The 25,745-nt window shown below is 51.5% G+C and overlaps 10 protein-coding genes across 10 annotated transcripts; 6 read left to right on the plus strand and 4 right to left on the minus strand.

Annotated features, from left to right (window-relative positions):
- Positions 1 to 1,039: 1,039 nt before the first annotated feature.
- On the plus strand, positions 1,040 to 2,882 carry SCP_0803090 (FAD/NAD(P)-binding domain-containing protein; the record flags this gene model as incomplete). Its single annotated transcript, XM_027760899.1, has 9 exons — positions 1,040 to 1,071; positions 1,135 to 1,337; positions 1,387 to 1,452; positions 1,508 to 1,893; positions 1,952 to 1,969; positions 2,029 to 2,202; positions 2,257 to 2,346; positions 2,401 to 2,451; positions 2,499 to 2,882. The coding sequence occupies 9 exons, from the start codon at positions 1,040 to 1,042 to the stop codon at positions 2,880 to 2,882; spliced, it is 1,404 nt and encodes a 467-aa protein (XP_027616700.1).
- A 237-nt stretch (positions 2,883 to 3,119) lies between these two features.
- Positions 3,120 to 6,699, minus strand: SCP_0803100 (hypothetical protein; the record flags this gene model as incomplete). The annotated part of the gene is made up of 7 exons (XM_027760900.1): positions 3,120 to 4,707; positions 4,997 to 5,442; positions 5,502 to 6,190; positions 6,241 to 6,337; positions 6,388 to 6,470; positions 6,525 to 6,544; positions 6,608 to 6,699. The coding sequence occupies 7 exons, from the start codon at positions 6,697 to 6,699 to the stop codon at positions 3,120 to 3,122; spliced, it is 3,015 nt and encodes a 1,004-aa protein (XP_027616701.1).
- Positions 6,700 to 7,703: 1,004 nt separating this feature from the next.
- SCP_0803110 (Beta-xylosidase) lies at positions 7,704 to 9,466 on the plus strand (the record flags this gene model as incomplete). The annotated part of the gene is made up of 6 exons (XM_027760901.1): positions 7,704 to 7,861; positions 7,923 to 7,942; positions 7,993 to 8,075; positions 8,129 to 8,467; positions 8,525 to 8,974; positions 9,029 to 9,466. 6 exons carry the CDS (start codon positions 7,704 to 7,706, stop codon positions 9,464 to 9,466), a joined length of 1,488 nt encoding a protein of 495 aa, XP_027616702.1.
- A 123-nt stretch (positions 9,467 to 9,589) lies between these two features.
- Positions 9,590 to 10,811, minus strand: SCP_0803120 (ribosomal protein S5 domain 2-like protein; the record flags this gene model as incomplete). Its single annotated transcript, XM_027760902.1, has 4 exons — positions 9,590 to 9,697; positions 9,749 to 9,916; positions 9,984 to 10,449; positions 10,525 to 10,811. 4 exons carry the CDS (start codon positions 10,809 to 10,811, stop codon positions 9,590 to 9,592), a joined length of 1,029 nt encoding a protein of 342 aa, XP_027616703.1.
- A 240-nt stretch (positions 10,812 to 11,051) lies between these two features.
- SCP_0803130 (hypothetical protein) lies at positions 11,052 to 11,216 on the plus strand (the record flags this gene model as incomplete). The annotated part of the gene is made up of 1 exon (XM_027760903.1): positions 11,052 to 11,216. One exon carries the CDS (start codon positions 11,052 to 11,054, stop codon positions 11,214 to 11,216), a length of 165 nt encoding a protein of 54 aa, XP_027616704.1.
- A 1,114-nt stretch (positions 11,217 to 12,330) lies between these two features.
- Positions 12,331 to 13,761, minus strand: SCP_0803140 (hypothetical protein; the record flags this gene model as incomplete). The annotated part of the gene is made up of 2 exons (XM_027760904.1): positions 12,331 to 13,016; positions 13,071 to 13,761. 2 exons carry the CDS (start codon positions 13,759 to 13,761, stop codon positions 12,331 to 12,333), a joined length of 1,377 nt encoding a protein of 458 aa, XP_027616705.1.
- A 911-nt stretch (positions 13,762 to 14,672) lies between these two features.
- SCP_0803150 (Probable Xaa-Pro aminopeptidase) lies at positions 14,673 to 16,658 on the plus strand (the record flags this gene model as incomplete). The annotated part of the gene is made up of 8 exons (XM_027760905.1): positions 14,673 to 14,682; positions 14,737 to 14,804; positions 14,860 to 14,934; positions 14,987 to 15,594; positions 15,646 to 15,860; positions 15,916 to 16,001; positions 16,052 to 16,390; positions 16,446 to 16,658. 8 exons carry the CDS (start codon positions 14,673 to 14,675, stop codon positions 16,656 to 16,658), a joined length of 1,614 nt encoding a protein of 537 aa, XP_027616706.1.
- A 689-nt stretch (positions 16,659 to 17,347) lies between these two features.
- Positions 17,348 to 19,220, plus strand: SCP_0803160 (hypothetical protein; the record flags this gene model as incomplete). Its single annotated transcript, XM_027760906.1, has 7 exons — positions 17,348 to 17,474; positions 17,531 to 17,631; positions 17,687 to 17,931; positions 17,989 to 18,496; positions 18,554 to 18,882; positions 18,941 to 19,020; positions 19,075 to 19,220. The coding sequence occupies 7 exons, from the start codon at positions 17,348 to 17,350 to the stop codon at positions 19,218 to 19,220; spliced, it is 1,536 nt and encodes a 511-aa protein (XP_027616707.1).
- Positions 19,221 to 19,462: 242 nt separating this feature from the next.
- On the plus strand, positions 19,463 to 19,799 carry SCP_0803170 (hypothetical protein; the record flags this gene model as incomplete). The annotated part of the gene is made up of 3 exons (XM_027760907.1): positions 19,463 to 19,515; positions 19,583 to 19,612; positions 19,667 to 19,799. The coding sequence occupies 3 exons, from the start codon at positions 19,463 to 19,465 to the stop codon at positions 19,797 to 19,799; spliced, it is 216 nt and encodes a 71-aa protein (XP_027616708.1).
- A 1,911-nt stretch (positions 19,800 to 21,710) lies between these two features.
- On the minus strand, positions 21,711 to 25,637 carry SCP_0803180 (predicted protein; the record flags this gene model as incomplete). Its single annotated transcript, XM_027760908.1, has 5 exons — positions 21,711 to 21,815; positions 21,872 to 22,508; positions 22,565 to 24,389; positions 24,448 to 25,090; positions 25,161 to 25,637. The coding sequence occupies 5 exons, from the start codon at positions 25,635 to 25,637 to the stop codon at positions 21,711 to 21,713; spliced, it is 3,687 nt and encodes a 1,228-aa protein (XP_027616709.1).
- Between the last annotated feature and the right edge of the window lie 108 nt (positions 25,638 to 25,745).

Genomic DNA, 25,745 nt, shown 5'->3' on the forward strand with positions numbered 1-25,745 from the left:
CGCGCTCCTAAGATTTTCAGATTCGCCACTCAGAACTGTAGGACTCGAATAGAAGGCAGTCGGACAGTCTCGCTGGTTCTCGAGGGCCTGAGCGCTTCCGCTAGGAGTGGCCTCCGGTCGATTCGGGCTCGAAGTGGTCCCATGTCGAATGTAGCGGCAATTCGTCCGACGAGTCAGTCGTCGGTTCTTCCAAAGTTTGTAGTGATGATCCAGGGTGGACCCTCCCCATGATCAGCCGCAGATGGATTTACAAACAGTTACCTCTGATGGGGAAGTCGGCATGTCCACGAATGTCGCTGTACTATGTCTGTGAGCCTGCATCTGGTTCGTAACGTCCTGATTTACCTGCAGGTTTGGTGTGTAGATAATCTCCGACCAGTATCGGATCAACTCCAGGTCATATGGACCTCTGGTGTAAAGGTTGCTCCATGGCGAGTCAACTGTTGTCAGACCCTACCAGGCTTTCACACTATTTCTGCATGGACGTCAACGCGGGCGGTTCCGACTTAGTCTTCTAGGCTACGTTACCAAATGGGCACCACGATTCGCGGGAACACCACCAGAAGCTTCGGTAGGCAATCTCGACGTACCACAGTATGTGCTATCTTGCAGCTCCAGGCGTTTGTAGAGACAAACGTGAGAGCATTCCCGCTGCGGTCTGGGATGTCTCCAGATGGCTTACAGCTAAGTCGAAAACGATAGACGCATTTCGACGAAACTTACTTCAGGTACGTTGCTTATGAATTATCTCGAAACAGCAAATTCGTGTGATCATGCGTGAAATTCAAAGGGGATAGGCCAATCAGCAGCTAGAATTTCCATCCAGAGCAGTCTATTTGATGCACTCCGAACAGAAGATGATGAAACGAGTTTCGTCGAAATGCATCCGTCGTTTTCGACTTAGCTGTAATTCATGGACATCTTCGATATCATTTGATCGCCTATTGCCAGACCTCGTTGGTCCAAAAGAGTATCGCGAAATCCTATAAGAAGTGTCTCACCATTGATATGTACTACCACGTTCTTTCTCTGTCCCAACATGGGCGATGCGAAACTTCGAGTTGCTATAATGTGAGTTGGCTGCCCTGCTGCCCTTGGATATTTTTTACGAATGCTAAGTTTAAACGCAAATAGCGGTGCAGGTATTGGGGGTCTGGTCCTTGCGCTTTCACTGCATAGATTCAGCAAGAACGTCAGCGTCGACATCTACGAGTATGCTGCCGAGCTCACTGAGCATGGCGCTGGCATAGCTGTGTGGGAACGACCATGGAAAATATTGGTTGACCTTGGACTCGAAAAGGACTTACAGACCATAGCAAATAGGGAAGGCCCTGCCGGTATGCGCTAACCTTCACCAGGCGGTGGACTTCGCTGAATGAACTGTAGCGCACTTGGGTTACAGGAAATCCGATCAACAGAATGGCGTCGATTTTCACAACCCTACTACACGCTGTACGTCTCCCGCTGCCGTGGAAGTGCAGTCTTTGTCACTTAAATTATTCTCTAGATGGCATGGCGAACTTTCACAGAGGAGAGTTTCAACAGGTGCTGAGCAAGCATCTCCCGCCCTCTTACACCATCCATTTTTCCAAGAAGCTCGTCTCTTACACTGAACCCGATTCAGGCGAAATCGTTCTCAATTTCCAAGACGGATCCCTTGCAACCTGCGACGTCATCGTGGGTTGTGACGGTGTTCGCTCAGTTGTCCGCGGGACTCTCTATCGCTCCTTTGCGGAGAAAGCTGAGCGCAATGGGGATAATGCAATGGCAGCAAAAGCGCTGTCTCACGTGAACGCGACTCACAGCGGGTTTTCGGCTTACCGTGGTCTCTTTCCGACAGAAAAGCTGCTGCGCAGGTTTCCCAATCACAAAGTAACCGCAGGCCCTCTTGTGGTCAGTTCCCTTAATATTTGAAAACCACACCATACCTAGCTAACGTCGTGCCCCTTAGTGTTTTGGGAAGAACAGGGTTAGATCCTTCCCTGTACCGTGGATACTCCGCTGACTGCTTCGGTCACCGTTCTGCAGAATTTTGTGGTTTATCCTGTCTCCCAAGGCCGAGCTATCAATGTTGTGGTGTTCTTCTCACAACCTGAACTTGAAGGCAAATTATACGATGGTCCCTGGATGGTTCCCGCGGAGACGCAGGAGATGGTAGATAGATTCCACGCCTGGGAACCCGAGGCCAAGGGCGTGCTCGAAGTGAGTTTGTGAGAATCGTAGAGCGAAATCCAGCCTTGTTGATGTTCAATATAGTGCATGGAGAACGTGTCCCTCTGGGCTGTCAATACCGTAGTGGGCTTGCCTACCTTCGTTGGCAGGCGGGTTGCTCTACTCGGGGACGCCGTGAGTGTGCATCTGTTCCTTATCTGTCCTACATGGCGCTGACATGTACACTAGGCGCATGCAATGACGCCTCATCATGGATCTGGAGCCGGACAGGCATTCGAGGTATGCCTTTGAGGTTTTAAAGCAATTCTTGTCTCACGGCACCATAGGATGCGTACATACTGGCTTCTGTCTTGGGACATCCTTCCGTCACTCTTGCAACTGTCGACCAGGCTCTGCATGTCTATGATGCGATACGTCGTCCTTTCGTACAGGACGTACAACGACGCTCTCACTATTCGGGAAAGCTCTATCAGCTGAGCGGCCCCGAGTGCCAGGCACTGTCCGAAGAAGACAGTGCCTCGGGTGCAGTTTCGGTCGAGAAACTTGCGGAGGTTGCGAACGCGATAGATGATACGATGAACTGGATGGGGATGGGCTCAGGCATGAGCGAACGTACCCGGGCCTTGAACATGTTGGAGTGCAGTATGGCGCGCTCCGGCGAATCAGCGCCAGCTGCGGTAGCCTCCGTGTTTCCAATGCACAGGTTATGAATGCTCTAGCGCAAGAGGGTGGTACTGATGAGCATTATTGTACAGTAACCTCCATATAGACATACGTGCTTTTCGATTCGTATGCATTTTAATTCATTCGCTCTGTACATCTGCCAATTCACGTTCGTATGCGTACAAGTACAGCGCTTAAGGGACCACCTTCCATTCTTTACAACAAAGTTTGAGCCTGTCCAACTCCAGCGCTCAAGTGACGTCTCGCAACTCTCTTCTGATATGTCACATTGTGAGGTTCTTCATGACGCTGTAACGGAGGGAAGATGGATTACTGTGCAGCCCCGGATAGGTCGGGATCACACAGGATCCTGAGTCCCGATACTCATCGTGGTGTACATGAGTCAGCAACGTCCTGAGATGGGACGAATCGACGCCGACAGCAATGGTAGTCTCCCCGCCATCGAAGGCAGTTCCAAAGTATCCCGCGGTGAGAGCGATGTGGCCTAGATCGCTTTCGTCTTCGACTTCAGAGAGTAGCGAGTACGAATTCAGATGCGGGTATCTCAGGAAGTACTCCGCAACTGATGCAGCCCGCTCTGACGATAGGGCAAACGCCAAAAGGTCTTCCGTCTTCACGAGATATCCAGCAATCTTGGACAATAACTCCGGTGGCATACTGTCAAACCGGCTAGAGGGGGTCGGAGACTTCAACACTCCCGTTTCTTCCTGGAAGTCAGGAAATATGTGGTGATAGAGAAAAGATAAGTCCTCTCTGTTGAACTTCAAACTTCGACCGAGGTGGGCAAGAGCAGTGATTCCAGGAGTGGATGGAGATTCTGCGTAATAAGAGGGGAGGAACTGAAGTGCTGGGGTATGCTTGACATTAGCTTCCGCCCCTTGATCGACGCAGACTATGGCGCAGTGGAATACAGAGAAAACTACGCCGTAGATAGCGCCTGATTGGTCAGTCCTGGCCATCATTTCAGCGACAATTGTCGAGATAGCTGCCTGGAGATTTCTTTGGTCGCCTAGGTGAGTGGAAAGTTGCACACAAACGCCAGTCTGAGTCCACCATATCTTGCTGTCCGCCTTCGAAGGGACATCAAGGCGGTATGCCTCATCGTCGGAAAGATAGAGAGGAAGTGGACGGATGGCGTTGTGCATGAATGTCATAGCAAGCGCCACAACACCCTCGGACATTTCACTCCGATCTCTGATCCTCTCCATATGGCGCAGGTACGACGTCCCGACAGATAGCATGATAGATCCGACACATATTTCAATGAGACGAACGTGGGCAGCATCCCGACTTGTGAACTCCTGCTGCACTGCGAGAACCTCACGAATAGACGCGGAAGTGGCATTGAGTGACTTGTACACTTCGAGGGTATCCTTGCTCACAACTGGCGGAGGAGCGTTCCAGTTACAATCGTATCTGTATTCTTCCGGAGTATCTTTGGCATAGGCTCGCTCGCCATAGTGATCGAAGGAGATGCACTCGAGGAAAACATCCGTGGGTGGCATGTGGTCGAGGCGAAACAGTGGTGACGAGTCCACGTGGAATATGAGGTTGTCCAGATCCATCTCGTAGATCCACTCGATGAACAGATCATTTCTGGGCTGCCTCGTAGAGATGAACTCATCGTATGATGCCTGTCCATCGTCTACTCCTAGTTCCGCCACTCTTGCTTCGAACATGGAACGCATATTTTCGAGCCATATCTGGAATGCTTCGGGATCCGAGGGTATGCTATGCAGGACCTCGACACCAAGGCCTTCTGGATAGGAGTCGAAGTGATTGTAAATGACGAGATACCGTTTCTTGTATCTGTAAACTCTATAGCCTCTAGTACCCATACTAGATACTTGCCTGCATTATTCGATCAGTAAAGAATAGGAAACGCGAGAAAGCGGTGTATACTTGCAGGATGTCCAGATATCAACTTGCTTGCAGCTTGGGGCCCCGCCGCCGCCGCGTTCGCGTCGCGCGAGATAATCATGTCACGGTCACCTACCCATGGTCTGCGTGCGCGTGACTTGTGACGATCCAACATTCTTAGACAATAATTTGCTGCAAATTGGCTACGTCGAAACGAAAGCTATCGTACACACACAGTTATGCTGCTATCTTGCCAGAGGGATCCTCACACCCCATTCACCTCGACTCCGCCACCAAAGACGCGTTGCTCGTAAGGATCTTGTTGAGCCCCTCACGGTGCAGACAGTTCTCGAAGGCAAAGCTCTTCGCAATGTCATCGAGCTCTTTCTCGGTCTTGCCTTTGAAGTGATCTGCCCATTCCTGGATCAGGAATTCCGAGACCAGAATGTTGCGGGAGAGCCGACCCACACGAGAGTCGAGCTTCCATACGGGCCACGGGTAGAGGTTCTGATACTGCTCAGGCACCTCCTTCGTGATGTGGTCGATCAGTGGCTGGTAGATGTGACGAATCTGGGACTCATCCGCGCCCCATGCATCGATTGCGAGTCGGTGTTTCTTCGCAAGGAAGTCCTTGAACAGGGTCATGTACGGCGTCTCTCTGGAGACATACACCATGCCTTGAAACCCGATATCTTTGTAGAGCCAGATTGACCAACTGAGGCGGTCCTGCATGACTCAGGTGAGTTGACTGCGTTATACATGACGATTTTATGTCGCGAACATACCTGGTTGTAGATGGTGAGCTGGTCTTGAAGTACCTTGTAACGTTCCTCATTAACAGCCTCGGTGTTTGCACCCTCATACTCCCTGCGTGCGTATACAGGGCCCCATTCTCCGTTCCACACACACAGACCCCGCTCATCCATCCACTCTCTCTTCTTCTCATAGCTTCGGCGGAGCCGATGGCGCTGGTTTTCGCTGCTCATATACGACTCGGGAGACATGGGGAAGCCGAAAAGAGAATAGTCGTGGATCGCATACGCGGTGTTCTCCCACCTCTTGTGCGCGTCGCCGAAGCAAGAGAAATCAGAGGCGAAAGTATTGCCGTCAAGGAATAAGGCGTGGTGGGGGTCAATCTTGCGGATAGCATCATATACACGATTGTAGAAGTCGATAACACGTGTATGGTACGGGTCTGTAGGCTCGTTGAGAGGGTTGTACCCGGCAATTGTGGTATTTCCAACGTAGTGCTTTGCTAGCTCCTCCCAGAGCCAGACTGTACGGTCTTGAAAGTCCTTGTGAATCCAGAAGTTGGCGATATGGGTACCGGCGTCAGAATGCCAATCGGTGTTCTGCCCCCCGGGAGCAGCATGCAGGTCGAGGATGGTGTAGATGCCGTGCTTAGCGCATAGATCGATCACCCGATCAAGATGTTTGAATCCTTCCGGTTTAAGAACACGCGGGTTCATGTCGTCTGCCAAGGACGAATTAGACGCATTCAAGAAAAATCGAATAAATATGCACCTTCAAAGTGTCTGTAGTTGAAGGCGATGCGGATACAGTTCAGCCCCAAACTCTTGAAGAACGCGGCATCCGCATCAGTGAAGAAGTATTCGAGGAACTGTGAGAGAGTGAATTGGTTACTGGCATTGTTACAAATTTCAAACATACCTTGTCGAAAAAAAACTCTGCTTTCTCCCTTCCCAAAACGCCTGAAAGAGCTGCACGAATCTGGAACTCGCACCCAGGGTATCCTTACCGAGCAATCAGGTTCAAACAAGGATTTGCATGGTTCAAGCCTAGCGTACCGCTGGTGAAGTTCTCCATGCTGAGAACGTCACAAATCAGGAAACGAGAAACAGAACATATCGGTTAAACCGTTAAGACATACTTCATCCATCCCCCGAGACCCGCCCCCCTCAAGATCACCTCCTTTCCATTCTGATCGATGATCTTGGTTCCGGAAATCTTTAGGTACGCCATGGTGGGGGTCTCTGTGAAACAGGCATGATTGTACGAACGGGGTTTATATGTAAAGCAGCGAGTGAATCGTGGTAAGCCTTCTCCATCGAGTCAGTACAAGGTCCGCAATGCTCCATCATCTTCTTGCTACACTTCCGATAAATTTCCGAATGAAACCAAGACAGACATTACTGTCAGCAACGACTGTGCTCACATGAATCCTCTAATCATGCGTGATTGTGTTTGTAACGTATGTGTATCATAGTACTCCAATGGTGTGCTGACTCTCACCTTGCTCACTAGATAATTCTGGGCTTTCATGCACACTGCCTGCCGGAAGATCACGAGTTCGAAAGGACGGTGCCAGTGCACTGCCTGAGAGCTGATGGGGAAACGACACTGTGGTCTCTAGTGACGCACAATGACACAGTAATTGTCCATGATTTTGACAGCGTCGCTCACAACTCCCAGTACGATGCCAGCATCGATGGCAGAATCCGAAGAGATATTTTGTCGATCTCGCATGATTGTGGCGGATTCGGTAAACCAAGAGACACCGTGACGGTAAACATCAACGATCTTCGCACTCCCGTCCAAAAAAGGATATTTTCAACTACTTGAAGTTCACTGGCCCTCTGAGGGCATCCATAGGAGTCCTCCACTTGAGACATTATTGAGAGTGGCGCGAACTACTCGTGGACAGAGGCTCTCACAGAAATGTCCGTGACGGAAGTTCGTTGAAAGTACGTTGTGTCCAATACTGAATGCAGTGAAAGTTCATCATGAACGACGTCCGATTCTGGTTCGCTCACAGGTAAGGTCGTGGTGCATACTGGCTCTGGCTGTATCAGAGTGATTGTAGATTTCCTGCGCCAGACTCTGCCTGTGACTGTGTCTCCTGCCCACGCGATCCGATGATAACCCGACCTACCGTTGTCCTTATCTCTTGCTCACCGTCCAATGCCTTCAGGTCATGTGTGCACCGGTACAGAAAATAACGGCCCGAAAGCTGTAAAAGGCCCTCGATGATGGGCCTTCATAACTGGGACCCCCTTGTCTCTCTACACCATTCACTGTTGCCAGGGATCATTTCCAGTTTCCTCAAAATCGAAGGTACAAAAATCGTGGACGGGAATAAAAACGAGGTTATCCTCAGAGGTGCCGGGCTGGGAGGCTGGATGACGTGAGTTTGTGTCGGGATATCGGTCCCCTCTTTGTTACGCTGGAGCTGATGGAAAATCTAGAATGGAGAATTTTATTACCGGTAAAGTTCAGAGGCACTGGGCGGTCCCTTGGCCCTAACGAGCCGCGCAGGATACCCTGGATGTGAATACCAGATACGCGAAGCGTTGGCAGAAGTACTCGGGGACGAGAAGTCCGATTTTTTCTTCGACAGAGTAAGTCTGGAGGGCGCCATAATGCCATCCAGCCGCTGAGCACATCGCCTCAGTTTCTCGAACATTTCTTCGCGGAGCCCGATGCAGCCTTCTTCAAGTCACTAGGGCTCAACTGCATTCGGGTCGCTATTAACTACAGGCATTTTGAAGATGACATGAAGCCGCGCGTACTCAAGCCGGGATGTTTCAAGCACCTCGACCGTGCCGTCGCCGCATGTGCGAAGCATGGGATCTACACCATTATCGACATGCACACTGCTCCTGGCGGACAGAATGGCGGATGGCATTCGGACCACGGAACTCATATCGCAAACTTTTGGATACACAAGGACTTCCAGGATAGACTAATTTGGCTCTGGATGGAAATTGCACAACACTACAAGGACGAGAAGGTCAGCCTACGTATTCTTCGGCCTCCGACCTTAGCCATTCGCTGACATGCGCCGCAGTGGATTGCAGGGTACAATCCAATGAACGAGCCCGCGGACCCACAGCATACTAGTTTGGTGTCATTCTATGACCGCGTGTATGCTGCGATCCACAGTGTGGATCCAAATCACGCGCTCTTCCTCGACGGCAACACATTCTCGACGGACTTCTCAGGCTTCCCAGAAGATGCGAGTACGCGCTGGCCAAATACAGCGTACGCAATCCATGATTACTCCGTGTACGGGTTTCCGAAGGCGCCTGAACCATATACGCGTACGGATGAGCAGCGAAGACGCATGCGGAGGAGCTACGAGAAAAAAAGGGAATGGCTGGACCAACGCCGGTTATGCGTGTGGAACGGCGAGTGGGGCCCCGTGTATGCACGGGAAGAGTATGAAGGAGCTGCAATGGACGCAATCAACCAGAGGAGGTATGACGTCCTCAATGATCAGCTGGAACTGTACCACAAGGTAGGCACACGGCCGCGAAGATGACTATTGCCACTGAATCCGGCCGTGTGACAGGACCGTTTGAGCTGGTCGATTTGGTTGTACAAAGACATTGGCTTCCAGGGCATGGTATACGTCAAGCGCGAAACACCGTACATGACGCTCTTCAAAGATTTCCAGCAGAAAAAATACCGGCTGGCAGTGGATTCCTGGGGTGCAGATGACAAGACCGTGCGTCACATCTACGATCCGATAGTGGACCTCATCAAGCAGAATGTCCCCGAGTCGCATCGCCGGCTATACCCATTTCCAGTGTGGAGTGTAGAAGAGCGTGTTGCGCGTCTGGCGCGCTGCATGCTCGTCAGTGAGTACCTCGTGCGCGAGTGGGCGGAACATTTCCGTGGAATGGAGGTAGAAGATCTAGAGCGTATCGCTCAGAGTTTCAAGTTTGAGTATTGCGCCGACAGAGAAGGCCTCAATCAGGTGCTAAGGAGCGCACGCCGCGCAGACTAATTCAAAGTGAATAGCCACGGCAGTACAGCTGTACAGATACACATCGATACCTGTTTGTTTTATTAGGACTGATTGCAGACGCTCTTCATGTAAGAGCGTGAACTGCAGGTCAATGCTCAGAGGCTACCGCACCGCAAACTTATCTCTGGCCTTCACATTTCTCCGCACATCTTCTTCACGCAACTTTGCCTCCAATGCTGTAAATAGCTCGTGGGCATATTTCTCACCCTCCTGTCCATCACAATCAACTAGACTGATCTGAAGAACTGCATGGGCGCATACCGATAGTAAAGTCTTCATCTGAGCCAATTTGATCTCCCCGGGCCCCAGTAGACGAACAGCTTGCAAATTAGATTGAAAGTCTTGAGAGAAGGAGAAGACTAATAATAATTGTAGGGGTGCAGATGCTTCTTCCGCAGAAGTAGCATCCAAGAAATGTACGGACGGTAGCTGAAGGACTCGAGTCAGCTCACCAAACATTGTGTGGGACGCCGAAAAAAATACGAAAAATACGTACGATATTCATCGTCACAGATACTGGCCACCGGTCTCTCATCCCAAGTACTTCTCCCTCGTCCCAGTAATCTGGGAGCTCGAAGTCTGCTGCTGCGCTGGCCATCTTTCGCGTATCGAATCCACTCACGGTTCCCTCGCCAACTTTCCCCTCGTCGATATCCATATCGTCCGTCGCCACCGCGCTGGAAACAGATCTATGCGCATGATACTGTAAGGCGCGGGTTCGCGGAACTTTTGTATCCCACAACGCGGCTCGGGCAGCCATAAAAAGCGCATCGTAAACGTTCCCAGAATCCGATAGTATCACAAGGTCAAGGCTGAGAAGCCATACCTTTTTATTGGGCAGAATACCGAGGTTTTGCGGGTGCAGGGAAGGGTGAGAGAGCGTTTGATGCAGGAGCGTAGTGAGGTCGTACTGAAGGTCCTCGAGGGCATTGGAAGAAAGATGTGGATACGCAGCGGGGGAGCTGTCTTCGCACGATTGAGTAGCACAATCTTAGGAAGTACAGATGCCAGTGGATGACCCGGAGAAGTAAACGCACCATGTCACTGAGCATGTAATCCTTCCACCGTCGACACCATTGTCCTGCTCAACGTTCTCCACCTCAAGTTTAACCGCAGCAAGCACCTCTGTCCCTCCACCCCCTTCGTGAAGGCTCTTCCCGATATTTAGCTTCGCGCTTCCATTGGCAAGAGGCGCAACACCGGTTTCCAGTAAGACAGTTCTGTAATCAAGAAGAGCCCGCCCGTCTGCTCGAAAAGGAGACTTTGCATGTAATGAGGTTTGGATGTACGATCTCTCGGCCTTTGAGATCGATGTGGTCGTCATGCGGGGAAGTGCAAGTCGAATTTCGAACAGTTGAGCCCCGGGCCAAGTTGAGTGAACGCTAAGTGAACGCTCCACTGGCGCCTGCGAGCACGACACCAGTTAAGCGTTGCTTTGTAAGCGCGACATTCACCGGAACGCGTTTCGTTCTTAAAGCTTGAGGTCCGTGCGTGCTTCCCCTACTGCTCTTTTCGAACTGATGCGGAACGCAAAAAACGCAAATTCGGATCTGTAACGGGCGACATGTACAACGGGAGGGTCCTCGGTGCAATCGCGCCAAAACCAGTTGCCCGAGGCGTGCCCGATGCTGCCTACATCCTGCATTACTCGCGTGGCTCAAGCCATTCTGGACCAGCGCGAGCCAGACTCGGACCTGATCATTTCGGTAATTTACCGATGGCTGCTTAGTTTGGTTGTAGTGGCTGCGAGGTAGCTTCGCGTTTTTTTTGCGAATCCGCATCATTTCGAAAAGAGCAGTAAGGAAGAGCGGACGGGCCCCCTCACCTCCTTCCTCTCTACACACCTCCCGTTCCCCATCCGGTCTCGTTTTTTTCTACCTACCCACCTCCCATTCTCTATTCTCTACCCTAGCATGGTATCGTTTCGTCTCCCCAGCTGACCCGCCATGGTCTGACCGCGGGATCAACTTGCCAGGCTCCGAAGGTTCTGTGGTCTGCTCCGTCACGAAGCCCCGCAGAACCTTCCCCCCACCCGTCGAAACTCGTATGCAACACTGCGTGGCGCACACCGGTTTCGGCGTTCTCTCCCGCGTACAATTTTATCACTCTGAAATAAATTTGTTCCCTCACTGCACTTGGATCCGCAGTCCTAGTGAGCTCGCTCGCTGAGCGCACGGATCGGAGGTCTAAATATTTCACGGGTGCCTACATAAAGTCGGGCGTTTTTTTAGCTTCCCCTGTTTAACTCGTATTCTCTCTTCGGGACTGGTATATATATGCTGTAGCATATGTTGCACAAGATTATAAGCTTTGTATGCTGAAATACTCAGAGCGTATGTTGTCGGAAGCCTTCCGGTGTCCAGCACGTCTCAGGCTCAGGGTAATACAACACCTTCCTAATTAAGGGGCGCACACACTTTGCACATCTTGCGAGTGACTGCAGATATCCAGAAGGATTGGGGACTCACTGCGCTCATCGGGCGCAATCTTCAGCTTTCGGTATGTCAGAAAACCTCAAGTTTTCCAATTCATATTTTTGGGGAGAGGGATCTGAGATCCATATCAGCTCGCTCTCGGGTGCCTACTGAGTCTCCAAATCTCACATTTCGTTGCTCATTCCCATTTCAAATATCTCATCATTGGAGTGTTCGAGTACACTAATATACCGTTAAAATATATGCCTAATTGTTCAGTAGGCAAACGGGGGACGAGGGAACGAGTTATGCTCGATTTTGGAAAACTATGCCTAGAACTATTACAGGGTATTGAGGACGCCAGCACGAAATCTGACCGTCCTAAAGTCGCCAGTGCAGACTGCAACTAGACAGATGGACCATGCCTGGTTAATCTTCCCTTTGGCAATGCAGGACGGATACATCGAAAAGCTTCCCTTCACACACCTTCTGCAACCGCCCCATGATCCTTTGCACCGTGCGTTCCTCGTCATCGTCATGGAAGGCACAGTATACTTGGAAGAAGAAGCAACAACCTTCCCTCCTGGAGGTGGCGGCAATGGAGACAGAGGTGAGAGAGTTGACGATGGGACGCCAGACCACATCCAACAGGTCATGAAAAGAGTTGAACTGAAGGTCCAGCGTGAACTTCGTCGTGCGGTCTGTGACTAGCTCGCATAACATCTCGATAGCAAGTGGCGAAGCGGATGGGTGCCATACTAGCTCCGCGCTTATTGACTCAAGAGCTCCGAACGACGGGAACTGCAACCTCCGCGCATCCTGTAGGGACAAGTGTGGCTGGGCAGTGACACTGTTCACTTGTCTTGTGCTACCGTGCGCCAGGTCTTGCTGCCCTCGTGAGGTCTGCACAGTACGAGCGCATCTGGCGCAAACCGTTCCAACCGGCATCTGGGGGCCCGTGTCGCAGTCGTCATCGGGGCCGATCTTATTGTGCGCTTTCGCCGCTTCCAACCAGTCAAAGGAAAAATCGTCACGATCATCGTTATTGGATGTGACAGTAGAATCGTCACGATCATTAATATTGGATGAAACAGTAGAATGCGGCACTGCATGAGCTATAGATGAGACAATGATCAATTACGGTTCGAAGACTGCCGAGATACACTTACTGTGCAGCTGCTGTTTGAACTCAAATGACTCAAGACCAGGGGCTATCTTCACGAGTAACTCGATAATCGGTGCGATGTTGGCAGTCTTGCAATCGATGTCGAGACCTCGCACAACTATGTCTGTACGATTTCCTACCACCCATTCCAGGAGTAACGGCAGACCAGTTTCTCGTCCACAGTAACGCAGATGCTCCAAACGGAGGGGTGCGTAGCTTTCTCGCCGGCAGGGGAAATGGTTGGTGTCCTCCCAGTCAATATCCTCCATGCGAAGGCGGGACAATCGTGGGATCGAGTCGAGAAAGTCGAACCACTGATACGTGTTCCATAAGTCGACATCGTGGAGATCGACGGTGACGAGGCGCGGGAATTGGGGTAAGAGGTCGCGCGCCTCCTTCTTTATGTAACCCCAGCGGAGCTTGTGCAAGCGAAGCGTCTGGATGTTCTGGAAGTGGGGAAGAACTTGCGCAAGCGCGCTAAGCCAGCGGTGATCTGGCAGGAAGTGTCCGCGAAGGTAGAAATTTCCCTGTGATTGGTCATCGTTACTGGGCGGCTTTCCTCCATAGATAAGGCAACCGTCTAGTGTCAGAGTGCGGATGGTGGCAGCTCTGCTTGGAGGATAGCGCACAAGGAGGTTCAAGGGACCATCGGTGGGCGTAAGACAGAGTTCATCCTCCACAGGATATGCTGACATAGCTCTGAGACCTGCAGGAATAGAGTCAAAAAGTTGAGACCAGTCAGGCAGAGCGCACCAAAGACATCACGTACCGCTTGGATTGTGAAGAGTGATCTGGGCTGCTACACAATGTTGGTACACTTGGACCCAGCGATGTCCATCTTATACTGAGCGCGAGTACTAGGCTGCTTTCCAGTAGTCAACAGCATACAATGAGGACCCGATACGCGAGTAGCACAATTCCAAGGCGACGAGAGTGAATGTTGGATTGCGACTTGTGCGTTGATCTGACTGTCTTGGTACGGGCAGCGTGGGACGAAGATACATTGTGCAACACAACGGTTAACATGCTCCTCAGGGACTCGTTGTGAAGGAGCTGGGGCCTGGCAGTCATCTACCAAGGCCACGATGACAATCATTCTGGTTCTTCGACCTCGTGTTTCTGGTTGTGGGACTAAGCCTGTCCAAGTGCTTGCACTTTGTTACCAGGGAGTCAGCAATGACACACGATCTGTAAACAGGGCCCTTACAGGTCGACATCCTTCTGGTAACTATAGCGGAAGCACGTTGGTAAGTACTTGTTCTTGGGAGTGGGAGCAACGGATACATTGTAAACGATCGCATACCTGATTTGTACTCAAGAGCATGGCGAGGGACTTCTTGGAACCACAACATTATGAAATGACTGAAAGAGGCGCATAACGAACGTTTTGCCCCTCCCAACTGTTCGTTCGAGGAAAACAATACGGTTGCCCAAACGGTGGTCAAACAGTTGGAGGAGATAAGATTAGATGAGATGTGTAGCACCGCTCGCCAGCGCTCGGGCCGGCCCGACTCAGAGTCTGAGTCGTTCAAGTGCATACATTAATTCTACGAACCAGCCTGAGTACCAGCTGGATAGACCAGGGGAACAACGGTCAACGGTCAACATGTATCCCGGTAGGTCTAGCATTTTCAATGTTGTGATATCGTCCACTGAGTGTGCTTTCGCAGCAAAAGAACACGCAATCAAAACTTTCACTAAGCTCGTCGAGCTCCTGCCTCCAAGGGAGCAAAGCAAGGTATGCTGACTTTGTCTTCAGGAGATCTCGAACTGGTATTTTACATTCGTCTCAGCCTCAGATATTTCTCCTTGCAGGAGCCGTGACTCCTTTCAGGAACGACACGGACCGCGAGATGATCTTTCGGCAGGTTGTCAAGTTTCATGGCATCTTTCCTCAACCTTCTAACACCTATCATACAGGAGTCGAACTTCTATTATCTATCAGGATGCGCGGTGCCTGGAGCGTACCTTCTTTTGACATTCCAGAATGGCACCTCACTGGATAGCAATCCTTCTTCTCATCTCTTCATTCCTAAGATTGGACTCGCTGACCTCATGTGGTCTGTTCCTCCGCCCACGATCAACGAAGCTGTTGAAATGCACGACGTCACCCGCATAGATCATCTTGATGCACTCCCGGACGCCGTTCGAGAGCTGCTGATAGCCTTTCCCGATGCGATCATCCACACTCTACCTACCGGCTCACCACTATTCCCCGCCATCCCTTCGCAATATACAGCGCTCGCTCTCTCCCGTAATGCACGCTTCAGTGATGAATATCTCCTCACTGCTCTCCACTGCGCTCGACTGACAAAGGACGCCGCGGAGATCGCGGAGATCAGCAAGGCCAACTCGATCAGCTCGCGCGCACATGAGGTCGTCATGCGTGTCCTCGGCCAAGGAGTGCGCAGTGCGATAAAGCCAGGCAAGTGTGCGGGTGTAGACAGGCCTCTTCTGCCCGGAGAATGGTTAATCGAGAAGGAAGCGGAAGCGGAAGCTCTGTTTGTGGCTTCGTGCAGGAGAGAGGGGTGAGTTATTGTCCTTCATGGATTTGTCTTACTTTACCACTCGTCCCGTAGATCGGTCCATCAAGCATACCTTCCCATTGTTGCTGCCTCGACACGCGCGTCGACCCTTCACTATTGTTGCAATGATCGCGAATTTTCTTGGGGCCCAGTGAACGCACAGGATCACAAGAATCATGACCACCTCGCACACGATGATTCTAGGCAACTGAATCCGCAGGTTCTTCTCATTGACGCCGGCTGCGAATGGAATTGCTATGCCTCAGACAGTAAGCGGCCAGCCTTCCGATCGTTTGTCATCGCCTAAGTTACCATTCTCTTTAGTTACTCGCACCATGCCTGTGGGAAACGGAGGCAAATTTACACCGGAAGCGCGTGCCATCTATGCGCTCGTATTGGAGATGCAGAGAGTATGTTCTTGCACGGCGCACATTCTCAACGACTCACCTGCAGTTCCCAGCTCTCCATGGAAGCTCTCAAGCCCGGCCTTCACTGGGACGCCATTCAGCTGCTCTGCCATCGCACACTTGTCCGCGGATTCCAACGGCTACGTATATTCAAGTCGCCTCAGTCGACACATTCTGGCTCTTGGAATGCCGAAGAGGCGATTCTTGCCAGCGGCGTAAGCAGCGCCTTCTTCCCGCACGGCGTCGGGCACTCTCTTGGGCTCGATGTGCATGACGTTCCCAGCGCAAGCAAACCGGAGAAGAATGATACTTTGGGAGGGATTGAGCTCGGCCATGAGTCCTTCTACACATATCTCAGGTTGAGGCTACCCCTGCAGGAGGGTATGGTTGTCGTATGTTTTCTCGTGCAATCACTCAACATGTTCATATTGAGATTGGCTGTTGCAGACCGTCGAGCCAGGTATCTACTTCTCGCCGCACCTGCTCGCTCCAGTCCGCGACTCGCGACACATCGATCACAAGGTGCTCAAGCGGTACGAGAGTGTGGGCGGAGTAAGAATTGAGGACGTAGTCGTTATCACCAAGGACGGATACAAGAACCTCACAACCGTCAGGAGCGACACCGACTGGATAGAGGCGGTGTGCTCGGGCACCATCTGAATCTGAGGTCTTGGGTGTGTAAATTAGCCGTTGTTGGAGTGTAGGATACGTTGCTCGGCCGGAAACACGAATAAATGTAGGAAACCCGCGGTGTGCCTTTTTTCCTGAACTTTGTCCGTGTATCCATGGTTCTACTTATCGTTGGCAAGTGATGATGACGCTCAGAGCAATATTGCTGTGTCGGGTAGAAGCTATGCATTCCTCGTCAGACTGGAAATGCCACTGCCTTTGATGGCCACTCCAGCGGATCCAATATGCAGTAACGCTGCGACAGATGATTTGGCCTGGTGATTCTCCTCGAGCTTATTTTTGCCGAGAAGGCCCTACCTTCATCTCGGATTAGGTTGGAGCTTCTCAGAACGAAGTCTAATAACTAGTTGAAGCGTTTCCGTACCTAGTGGTAGCATAAGCACAAGTAGTACAGCATACCGAACGTACATTAATTACCTGGGGATACCGGACCTCGTCTGTATGGCAGTAAATGGTATGTACGTGTGGTACAATTCGGCTCAGCGACAACCTACTTGGTTGCCTCATTTGGAACGACGGTTTCCGGAGAACCCCGATGCTTGCGTAATTTTTGCTCGTGTCTGCATGGTACTACCACCTCCTCATCAAGTGCCTCCAACTTTATACTTTATTCTGTTGCTAACTGATGTGCTCTCTACCTTCATGATTCAAATTTTTGCATGCATTTTTCAAAGACATACCAACAAATTTTACTTACTCTTCCTCCCGAACTGAGGGACAGTGCCATTGAATACCGCAAACTCAAGAAGCTCATCAATCAGGTAGTGCAAGAGCTTACGTCGTTGGGTTGGTGTCGCGGTCTGTCAGCGAAGAGTGGCAGTCGCTTACACAGCACACGCCAGGTCTCTCGCCAAGAGTTCTGCAGCAGGTTCTCCAACGGAATGATTCTGACAATGCGTCCGATGGGCACGACCATACCGACAATGGTGGACATGCGATAAAGGCAAGACATGGCAGCTACGTGCTGAATGTATAATTTACTGACTTGATTTGGTCAGGTTTTTTATGAGCTTGAGGATGCTTCAGATCATGTCAAACCGCATCTACGGCTGCGTATCGAGACGGATGACAATCAGGGTCCTCTTGTGTCGTCTATCCCGATACCTTCCTCAATCTCAACTTATAACCCGGCATTATCAAACGTCCAGCGAGAGCCTTCATTGGCGTTAGCCAAAGACAGGGAGAGTGCCCTATTTTCCTGCGGCTCTCCCTCCAGCATGCAGACTGAGCATATCGATACCTCGTACGTACCAAAATACTCTACTTTTGATATGCTTTAGAATTAGAATGATCCCACCAGATTAGATGCACGCGGACGAGTCATTCCCTTGGCATCGGACACAGCTTTTTTCGCGTTGCTGATGCATACCCTCCAATACTTATCCGAGCGCCTCACATATGTGCGTTCGGACTTCGAGGCAAGCCTGCATGAACTCTCGCATGAGATATCGGTCACCACGAGACCTATGTCCTCCTCATCTTCTTTCTACCCGTCCTCTCAACACTCCACAAATCCTGCTTTCGTGACCGTCCATACCCCCTCCACTTTCTTCTCATTTTCCAAGTCTGATTTGTATGCTTGGAGGGAGGTCTTTCAACTTTACGTGGAGGCGGAGATTTTCGAGAGTCAATCGGAGTTGTCTAGAGGCGAGAGGACGAGGGAAGACTCCGAGCAGCGCCTCGTAGCCTTCGGCCGCACGTTGCAGAATAGAGGACTTGCTGGTGGACAACGCTTCAAATTGAAGGAGAGTGCGCAAGCCATGCGGTCATTCCTGCGCCTACTCGCATTTATACAGGATTTGAAGAAGGTCAGATCGTGAGCGTATCACGGCTCCACATGTCGCAGATCCTGACAAAATTGATAGTTTCAATTTGCCACCGCTGAAGCGACCCGGAAGATTTTGAAGAAACATGTCAAGCGCACAGCGTTACCTCTTGCACCTGCACTATCGTCGCAATTATTTATCCCCAATGATGCTAACTTATCCTTCATGTTACTATCTCAATCAACACCTAGTGTCTTCACATCCCTTTTCCCCAATCCTGGTGTTTCGTTGTCCAAATTATTAGGGCAAGCCGTCGGCGAGCAAATCTTGCCGATCATCCCGCATGTCGATGATTATTCCTGCCTCATCTGTACCAGCATCGCCTTCAAGCCTATACGCTTACAGTGTGGCCATTTATTCTGCGTGAGGCAAGTGATTTCTTCTCTTTCCGATGTATTTCATTTCAATGCTGATCATCTCTGCTAGATGCCTGGTTAAGATGCAGAAACGGGGCGAAGACCATTGTCCCTTATGTCGTGCACCCACTGTTCTCTCGGCCAATCGCTGTAAGTTGTTTCGCTGTTGTCACAGACCATTCCTGATGAAAATGCCACCAATAGCAAACGTTGACTGGGCGCTCCTCAATTTCATGAAGGACTGGTTTCCCATTGAAGCGAAGGAGAAACTCCAGCAGAATGAGAAGGAGGCGGCCGAGGAGGATATGAGGGAACTCGGTATCGATGTCAATGGTTGCACTATCATGTGAATTGAATGAATACTCCCTTCAGGAGGGCACGGCGGATATTCCTAACGATAGATCTATCGATATCGCTGTGAAGATGTATTCGCGGTAGACTTGGCAGTGAGTTTGACAACTCGCCCAGGGCACGTGACACGCATTTCTAATGGGAAGTTCGTCACAAATCATCTGCGGACGTCCGCGGCAGTTTTCCTTTAACTTCGTGAAGCTCATATACCGACAGGTATCTTCCAAAGCTTGGATATACCATGGGAACACAGGGCTATCTCGTCTACAGGTACAAGGGACGATATCTCAACAGGTTCGTGCAGAACTCCGCCTATCCTGATAGCGTAGGTGTCGATATCGTCTGTGGAATTCCGGTACAGAGAGAGGAGTTTCAGCGATGGCTTCAGGCCGTACGTATCAAGTTCGAAGAAGAATGGGCAAGGAAGGTTACTGAAGCAGATAAGGTGTTTGCCTATCGGCTCTCGACGGAGCGGTTGTCCAATAGTCCGTCCGCGCTACGAGTTGGATCTGGACAAAACTGGTCTTCCACATCAATTCACCCGCCCCCGGCCGGTTTTATCGTTCCGCGCGAAATAGAGGCCGTCTCTGATCCCGGTAGGCTGTCGAAGGAGGCCAGGTCATTGGCAGCGTCACTCATAATGAACGGTCTCTGCCCAATGCCATTCTACTTGAATTCCAAGGTATCGCCATCTCCTGTCTTGCAACTGCCTGCGATGGGGCGTGGTGGCCTTACAAACAGGTTTTGCGTGCGAATCTGTACGCAGCTTGATGACTAGAAGACCAGCAGGCTGAAATCCCGGAACTTCTGAAGGAAATTCCTGGCCAAATCCGATACAAAAGGCATCGTGTACAGAATAGCGTTTTCTGCATTTCATTGTGCTATCGTTCGCATTTGACAAAGTTACTGGAGGCTCTATAAAACGCGCACCCGCCTTGCAGTTCCTACCATCCTACTACGCCGAGTCTCCATCTACTCCTCGAATCACTGCTCTTGCTCTACTTCGTTGAAACATCGAAATTGACATACATGCCCGCATCGGAAGGGGTGTCATGGAAACTAGCTCCTCTGCCTCTCGGTAGCCGTCTTAATAGCCTTCCATTGGAGTTGCTCGCGATGATCGCCAGGTCCCTTCCAACTTCCGGAGACCTCGTTTCGTTCTCAGCTACGTCGGAGCACGCTATGTTAGCGCCGAATAACTTCCTCAGATACCCGCATATCGTGCCCTAACCTTTCGATTGAACCTCTCGGTGAAGATGTCCTGAAAAGTGACGGGCAACCCATCACAAATTCAGGACGACTTGGTCTTCGAAGTGGGCGATTTGGGACAACCACGATTAACGGGCCTAGCACATTTGCTGTGGGTACAACAGAATTACCCGACACAAACATTTGCAATGGCTTCGTCGTTCCGTATTGTCCAACGGATGGCAAGAAGTCGAGGGGGTGAAAGTTCTACATCTCCACCGACGATGTTGACTTCGTAGTGTACAAGCTGGCTTCAGAAGTCCGACTAGTGCTGATGCAGTAGACAACGTATGCAGAGGCTTTACCCTCACTAGTGAAGCTGCATCATTATCTAACTGGATGGCTGAGCATGCACGGTTCCAACGGGAATTCATCAATGGATACCTGCAGTGTCAATTGCTCACAGATGCATACGAGTGCGGACGGAGTGAAAAATGATTGCCTTGACGAAGTACGATGTATCGCTATGATGGGACAGTTGTTGGAGACCACTAGCACTACGAGGTCCATTCGTGAAGTGGACGGTGCGGAAAGTCGGGGGAGTGGCCAACGCACAGAACATCTTGTCAACCTGGTGCAAATTATGCAAATCGACAAGCTTGCAAGAGGCGGAGCACACCTCGACGAAGGCGTCAAACAATTGCAACTCGACAGGACAATCCTGAAGAGACGTGGTGGCAAAAGGTAGTGGACAAAAAGCAGAAGGAAGACACACAACATACGATGATATGGACTTGGAAGATGCTGTGCCCCTTCAGTACACGGCGTATCTGATTTGGCACAAGGAAAGATCGCATTATCATCCTTAAGTACTCAAAGTCTACATACAGAACATACCTATCACTTTGATGTCACTGCGCACCGAATTGAAGACTGCAGGCGCATTTCTGAAAGCGAAGATCAAGAAATTACCTAATGTAATATCTAGATGGTACTGCGAGATTGGGGGTGCACTCCCAGCGCTCAGGGAGCGTATAAACGATTAATGGACTATGATTTGCCAGCGGATCCAGATGGTATGCAATAGAGATACAAGTAAACGCGAATAAGTAGCAGCAGCATATTGAAAACGATAGTCGAAAGGAAGCAATCGAGACTGCTCGCAAAATAGCCAGGAAGGAGCCCGAGTCGGAAACATATCAGCTGCAAAAGAAGGAATAGTGAGGTGTAAGTTGTAGTGGTCGTGAGAGAGAGCAGAGCATTACGAGAGACACTAAGAAGACAATCGAGTGGGAAAATTATCATAACTTCAATTCGGTCAATACTCTTCTTGCCAGCATGTGGTATTGCCAGCCATCCCCTCCAGCACGTCGGAACTGTATTCCATGTAGAGGCAGCCAAGGAACCTAGATGAAAGTATATCAACGAAACAATCAATGCAGTATTGACTACCAAGACGCACCTTCACTATGTTGATTTCAAAACGAACGGCGAGGGAGCTTGAGCCAATGCTCTCAAAAATGTCCTGACCCACTTCTCCAGTGGGGATCGGGGTCATCGTTGTAGGTTGAGGACTCGCTGCAAAATCGCGAGGTAAAGGGGGAAGAATTTTCCCCTTCGCAGGCGATTGAGAGCGCGATGGCGACTCGTCGGGAGGACCGGAGATGGCCTCCAGTGTATCAGATCGCGCAGCTTCCACAGTGGCGGAATGCGCGGATGACGAGACATGGAAGAACGAGGACGATGCACTGCTTGCAGTAGCGCTGAGTATCGTACCACCAGATGGACGACTAGGGAGCTCCTTATCTTTAGCCTCACGATCCTTCTCCTTGCTAGCCTTGGTGCCAAACGAAATTTTGGAAGGCCTCTTCACAATCGATTTCCGAGTGGTATCCGTCTCATGAGAGCCAATAGATACACGCTTGCGATGTTGGCGCTCAAAAGGTCGTGGCGATTGGATAGACGACAAATCGATGGAAGGCATGTGGATGCATTCGAAGCCAGTCTTCGTCTCGCGGTATTGAACTTGCATCCTGTCTAACACACGCTTGATATCGGCCTTAATCGCTGACGGGGGTTTTGTCGACGTCGTCGCCACGCTGCAATATCACAATTATATTTCAATTAACGGTGCGGTGTCCAAATAGAAACGTACCTGAAAAGGCCCTTCAGGTAGACTGGTTTAAAGTCCTTCTCTTCGCCGCCATGATCGTCATCTTCTTTGATCATCGTCTCCACTCCATTCGCACCTGGGGAAGCGACTTCGGACTGTTCCTGCTCAGCCATCTCATCCTCCTCGTCGGTGCGACCAAACAATCTGTCTGTGAATGGCCTTTGATATGTCCCGGGGTATCCGGTAGACGGTCGACGGTGGCGGCCGATCGTACCACCGGGGCCAGATAAAAGCGCTGCACCCGTGCTATTTCTGCGTTCGTGCCGCATCGATCTACTTTGTGGATCAAGAATAGTGGCAGCCCGTCTATGAGCAGTGCCAATCGGTTGACTCTGGCTGTGCGTAACGGCGACAGTGGGTGTCGGTGTACCATTCGGCGGGTTATCCAGACTCTTCTTCTCATGAACGAACGTGGGCTCCTCCACCTTCTCCTCTTTCTCAGTAGAAGGGCGTGGAGTGAAACCTGTACCTGTCAATATACTGCCCCTCTTCGACTGTCCAGATGTCCTTCTAGACTCTTCCGTTTTTGCACCGCCGCCCAGAAGACTGCCAAACTTGCGGACCAACGTCGCGCCTGCGGACACAAGCACAGGTGTTCGTGGCTCTTCCTCCAATCGCTCGGGTTCCATTCGCTCCGCAAACGAAGTGAGCTCTGGGCCTGCGGTTCGTGGAGGCTCTAGCGGATCCCGACGCGCCCTCAGAGTACCGTGCTCGGTCACAGCTTCAGTACCACTATGTCCAAACATGCCAGTCCATCCTCTGGAAACGCTTGGCCGTTGACTGAGACTGTGGCTGCGTCGGTGAGTGGATGCGGGTGGCGCGCGTGGCATGGGCGCTCTCGTTGGGGAGCTCGGAACAGACGTCGTTGTCTGGATGTTGTCTGCGGGTTTCAGCAGAGTGAGCGCAGCGTCACGCGCACGCGGTTGCGCAAACGTGGGTGTAGCAGGAGATAGTGTTGGCCCGGTAGCATCGTATGACATCCCAGAATAGTGAGATGTCTCGGGCGCGGGTAGCCTCGGCAAGAGCATGCTGTAATCTGGCTTCGTAGTGGCAACAGCCTCCTTCTTTCTGAGCGCTGGCTGAGAGAACGGTTTTGCGGCCGCAGGGGCATGTTCTTCGTGTGGAGGTTCAGCATGATTGTTCGACTCGAGGGAAAGCTGCGAGTTCGCGAAGTGTCCTGGACCATAGACCTTCTCTCGTTCCATCTTCTCGCGAGCCAGAAAGTACATTGAAATTAGCGGATGGAATCCATATGTCGGATCTGGTGGCTCGCGTTGACTCGCATCGGTGAGAGAGGTGCGAGATAAGTGCGACTGAGACGTGGGTGGTGAGTGGAACGGTGTATCTGGTGGAGATGAAGTCGGAGAGAAAAGTTTGCGGCGGTAAAAGTCAAACCCAGAAAACCGTTTTCTTCCTTTGGACGGGGTAAAATCGTTCTTGCCGTTTGGGCCGCTATCGAGCGCGATTGAAGAGCTGGACAACGATTCGCCCCAGTGGCGTCCATTCCGCCCGTTCATCGCCATTCGTTTACGCTCCCAGTGTTGCACCGCACGGTAATAACCGTCGGACTCGAGCACCTCCACCAGCTTCCGCTCGATCTCGTCTTCTGTCCCAAACTCGAATCCCTTCATGCCTCGAATCACTTGCCCATCCAGCTCGTCTACGCGCAGCGGCTCGCGATGAACCAGGTGTGAATCCGGCGGGCCGCGGAACCCTCGCACCATCCAAGGGTGGTTGAGCACTTCTGACAATGGTGCACGCGCTGCGGGGTTTGTGACCAGCATGCGCATGAGGATATGTTTGCACTCTATTGTAGGAAGACTTGAATCACAGTAGCAATCGAATAGAAAATCCAAAAAGCTCACCTGCACTCAGCCATACTGGATACTCCACCAGACCCCGTTTGATCTTAGCGTGCAGCGCGGGCATGCTCTGGTCGTCGAACGGCACCTTTCCGCAGACCAGCACATACAACACCACGCCGAAACTCCACACATCCACCTCCGGCCCGGTGTACACCTTCGCGTTCAGCAGTTCGGGAGCTGCAAAGTACAGAGAGCCACAAAATGTCGACAGGTGGTTCACGGGATCAAACAGGTTCGAGAGGCCAAAGTCGATGATCTTGATATTGCCCGTCTGCGAGATCAGGATGTTTTCAATCTTAAGGTCCCGGTGCACGACGTTGTTCCTATGGCAGTAATCCAGCGCACTCCCGATCTGCCTCGCGAACTTGCGCGCCACCCGCTCTCGCAGCCGCCCATGGCTGATGATGTAGTCCAGCATCTGACCCCCGTTTACGTACTCGAACACCATGTAGTAGTGGTGTGGGTGGACGATCATCTCTCGCATCCCGCAGATGTACGGGTGGTGGAGCAGCATCGACAGCGACGCCTCCCGTATCGTGCGGATCTCCTTCGAGGCGTCCCGCGACGCTTGCTTCGCCGCCGCGTCGGAGTTCATGACGCTCCCGCTGGGCGGATTGGCCCGGGGCAGAATTTTGACTGCGAGCTGAGCCGTCGGCGATGACTCCGTCAGTGACAACGAGGTCGACATTCGTTACAGCCCAAGCCTTACTCACCTTCTCGCCCGTCAAATTGTGGTGTGCCAACTTGACCTTGCCCATGCTCCCCGCTCCAAGGGTCTTACTCAGGGTGTAGTCGCCGAGTATCCTGTTTGAGCTGCGAGGCTTTCCCTGCGGGGTCGCATCGCCACGTTGCACATGCCGTCCGCCGTCCTCTGCAAAATGCCGATCGCGCTCCGACGGAGAGGGCGCTGCGAATGTCTGCGGCGGCATCGACAGTGGTCGCGGCTTCTGAGTTGATGCCGGACGACGTGGAACTGGAGCTTGAGAGGTTGTTGGGGAATTTGGTAGTTGGGTCTGTTCTTGAGCAGCCTGAGAGAGGTTGAAAGGCGCAGCAGAAGGGGGACTTTTCTGCAGGATTGGAACGTCGAACTCGTGGCCGGTGACCATTCCGCCATGCGAAGGGGTCAAGGTACCTTCTTCCGAGACTTGAGGAAGCGGTGGGTATGCCAAAGATGCTGGATATGCGGCCATATACCCACGCAAAGTCTATAGGAACAGTTCTGGACGACTTCGCGTCGAGGAACGCTGGACGATGTTGGCAAAGGTAAGAATGAAATACAAGTCCAAAAATGGATCATT

Source organism: Sparassis crispa (genome assembly GCF_003851025.1).
Source record: "Sparassis crispa DNA, contig_000007F, whole genome shotgun sequence".
Lineage (NCBI taxonomy): Eukaryota > Fungi > Basidiomycota > Agaricomycetes > Polyporales > Sparassidaceae > Sparassis > Sparassis crispa.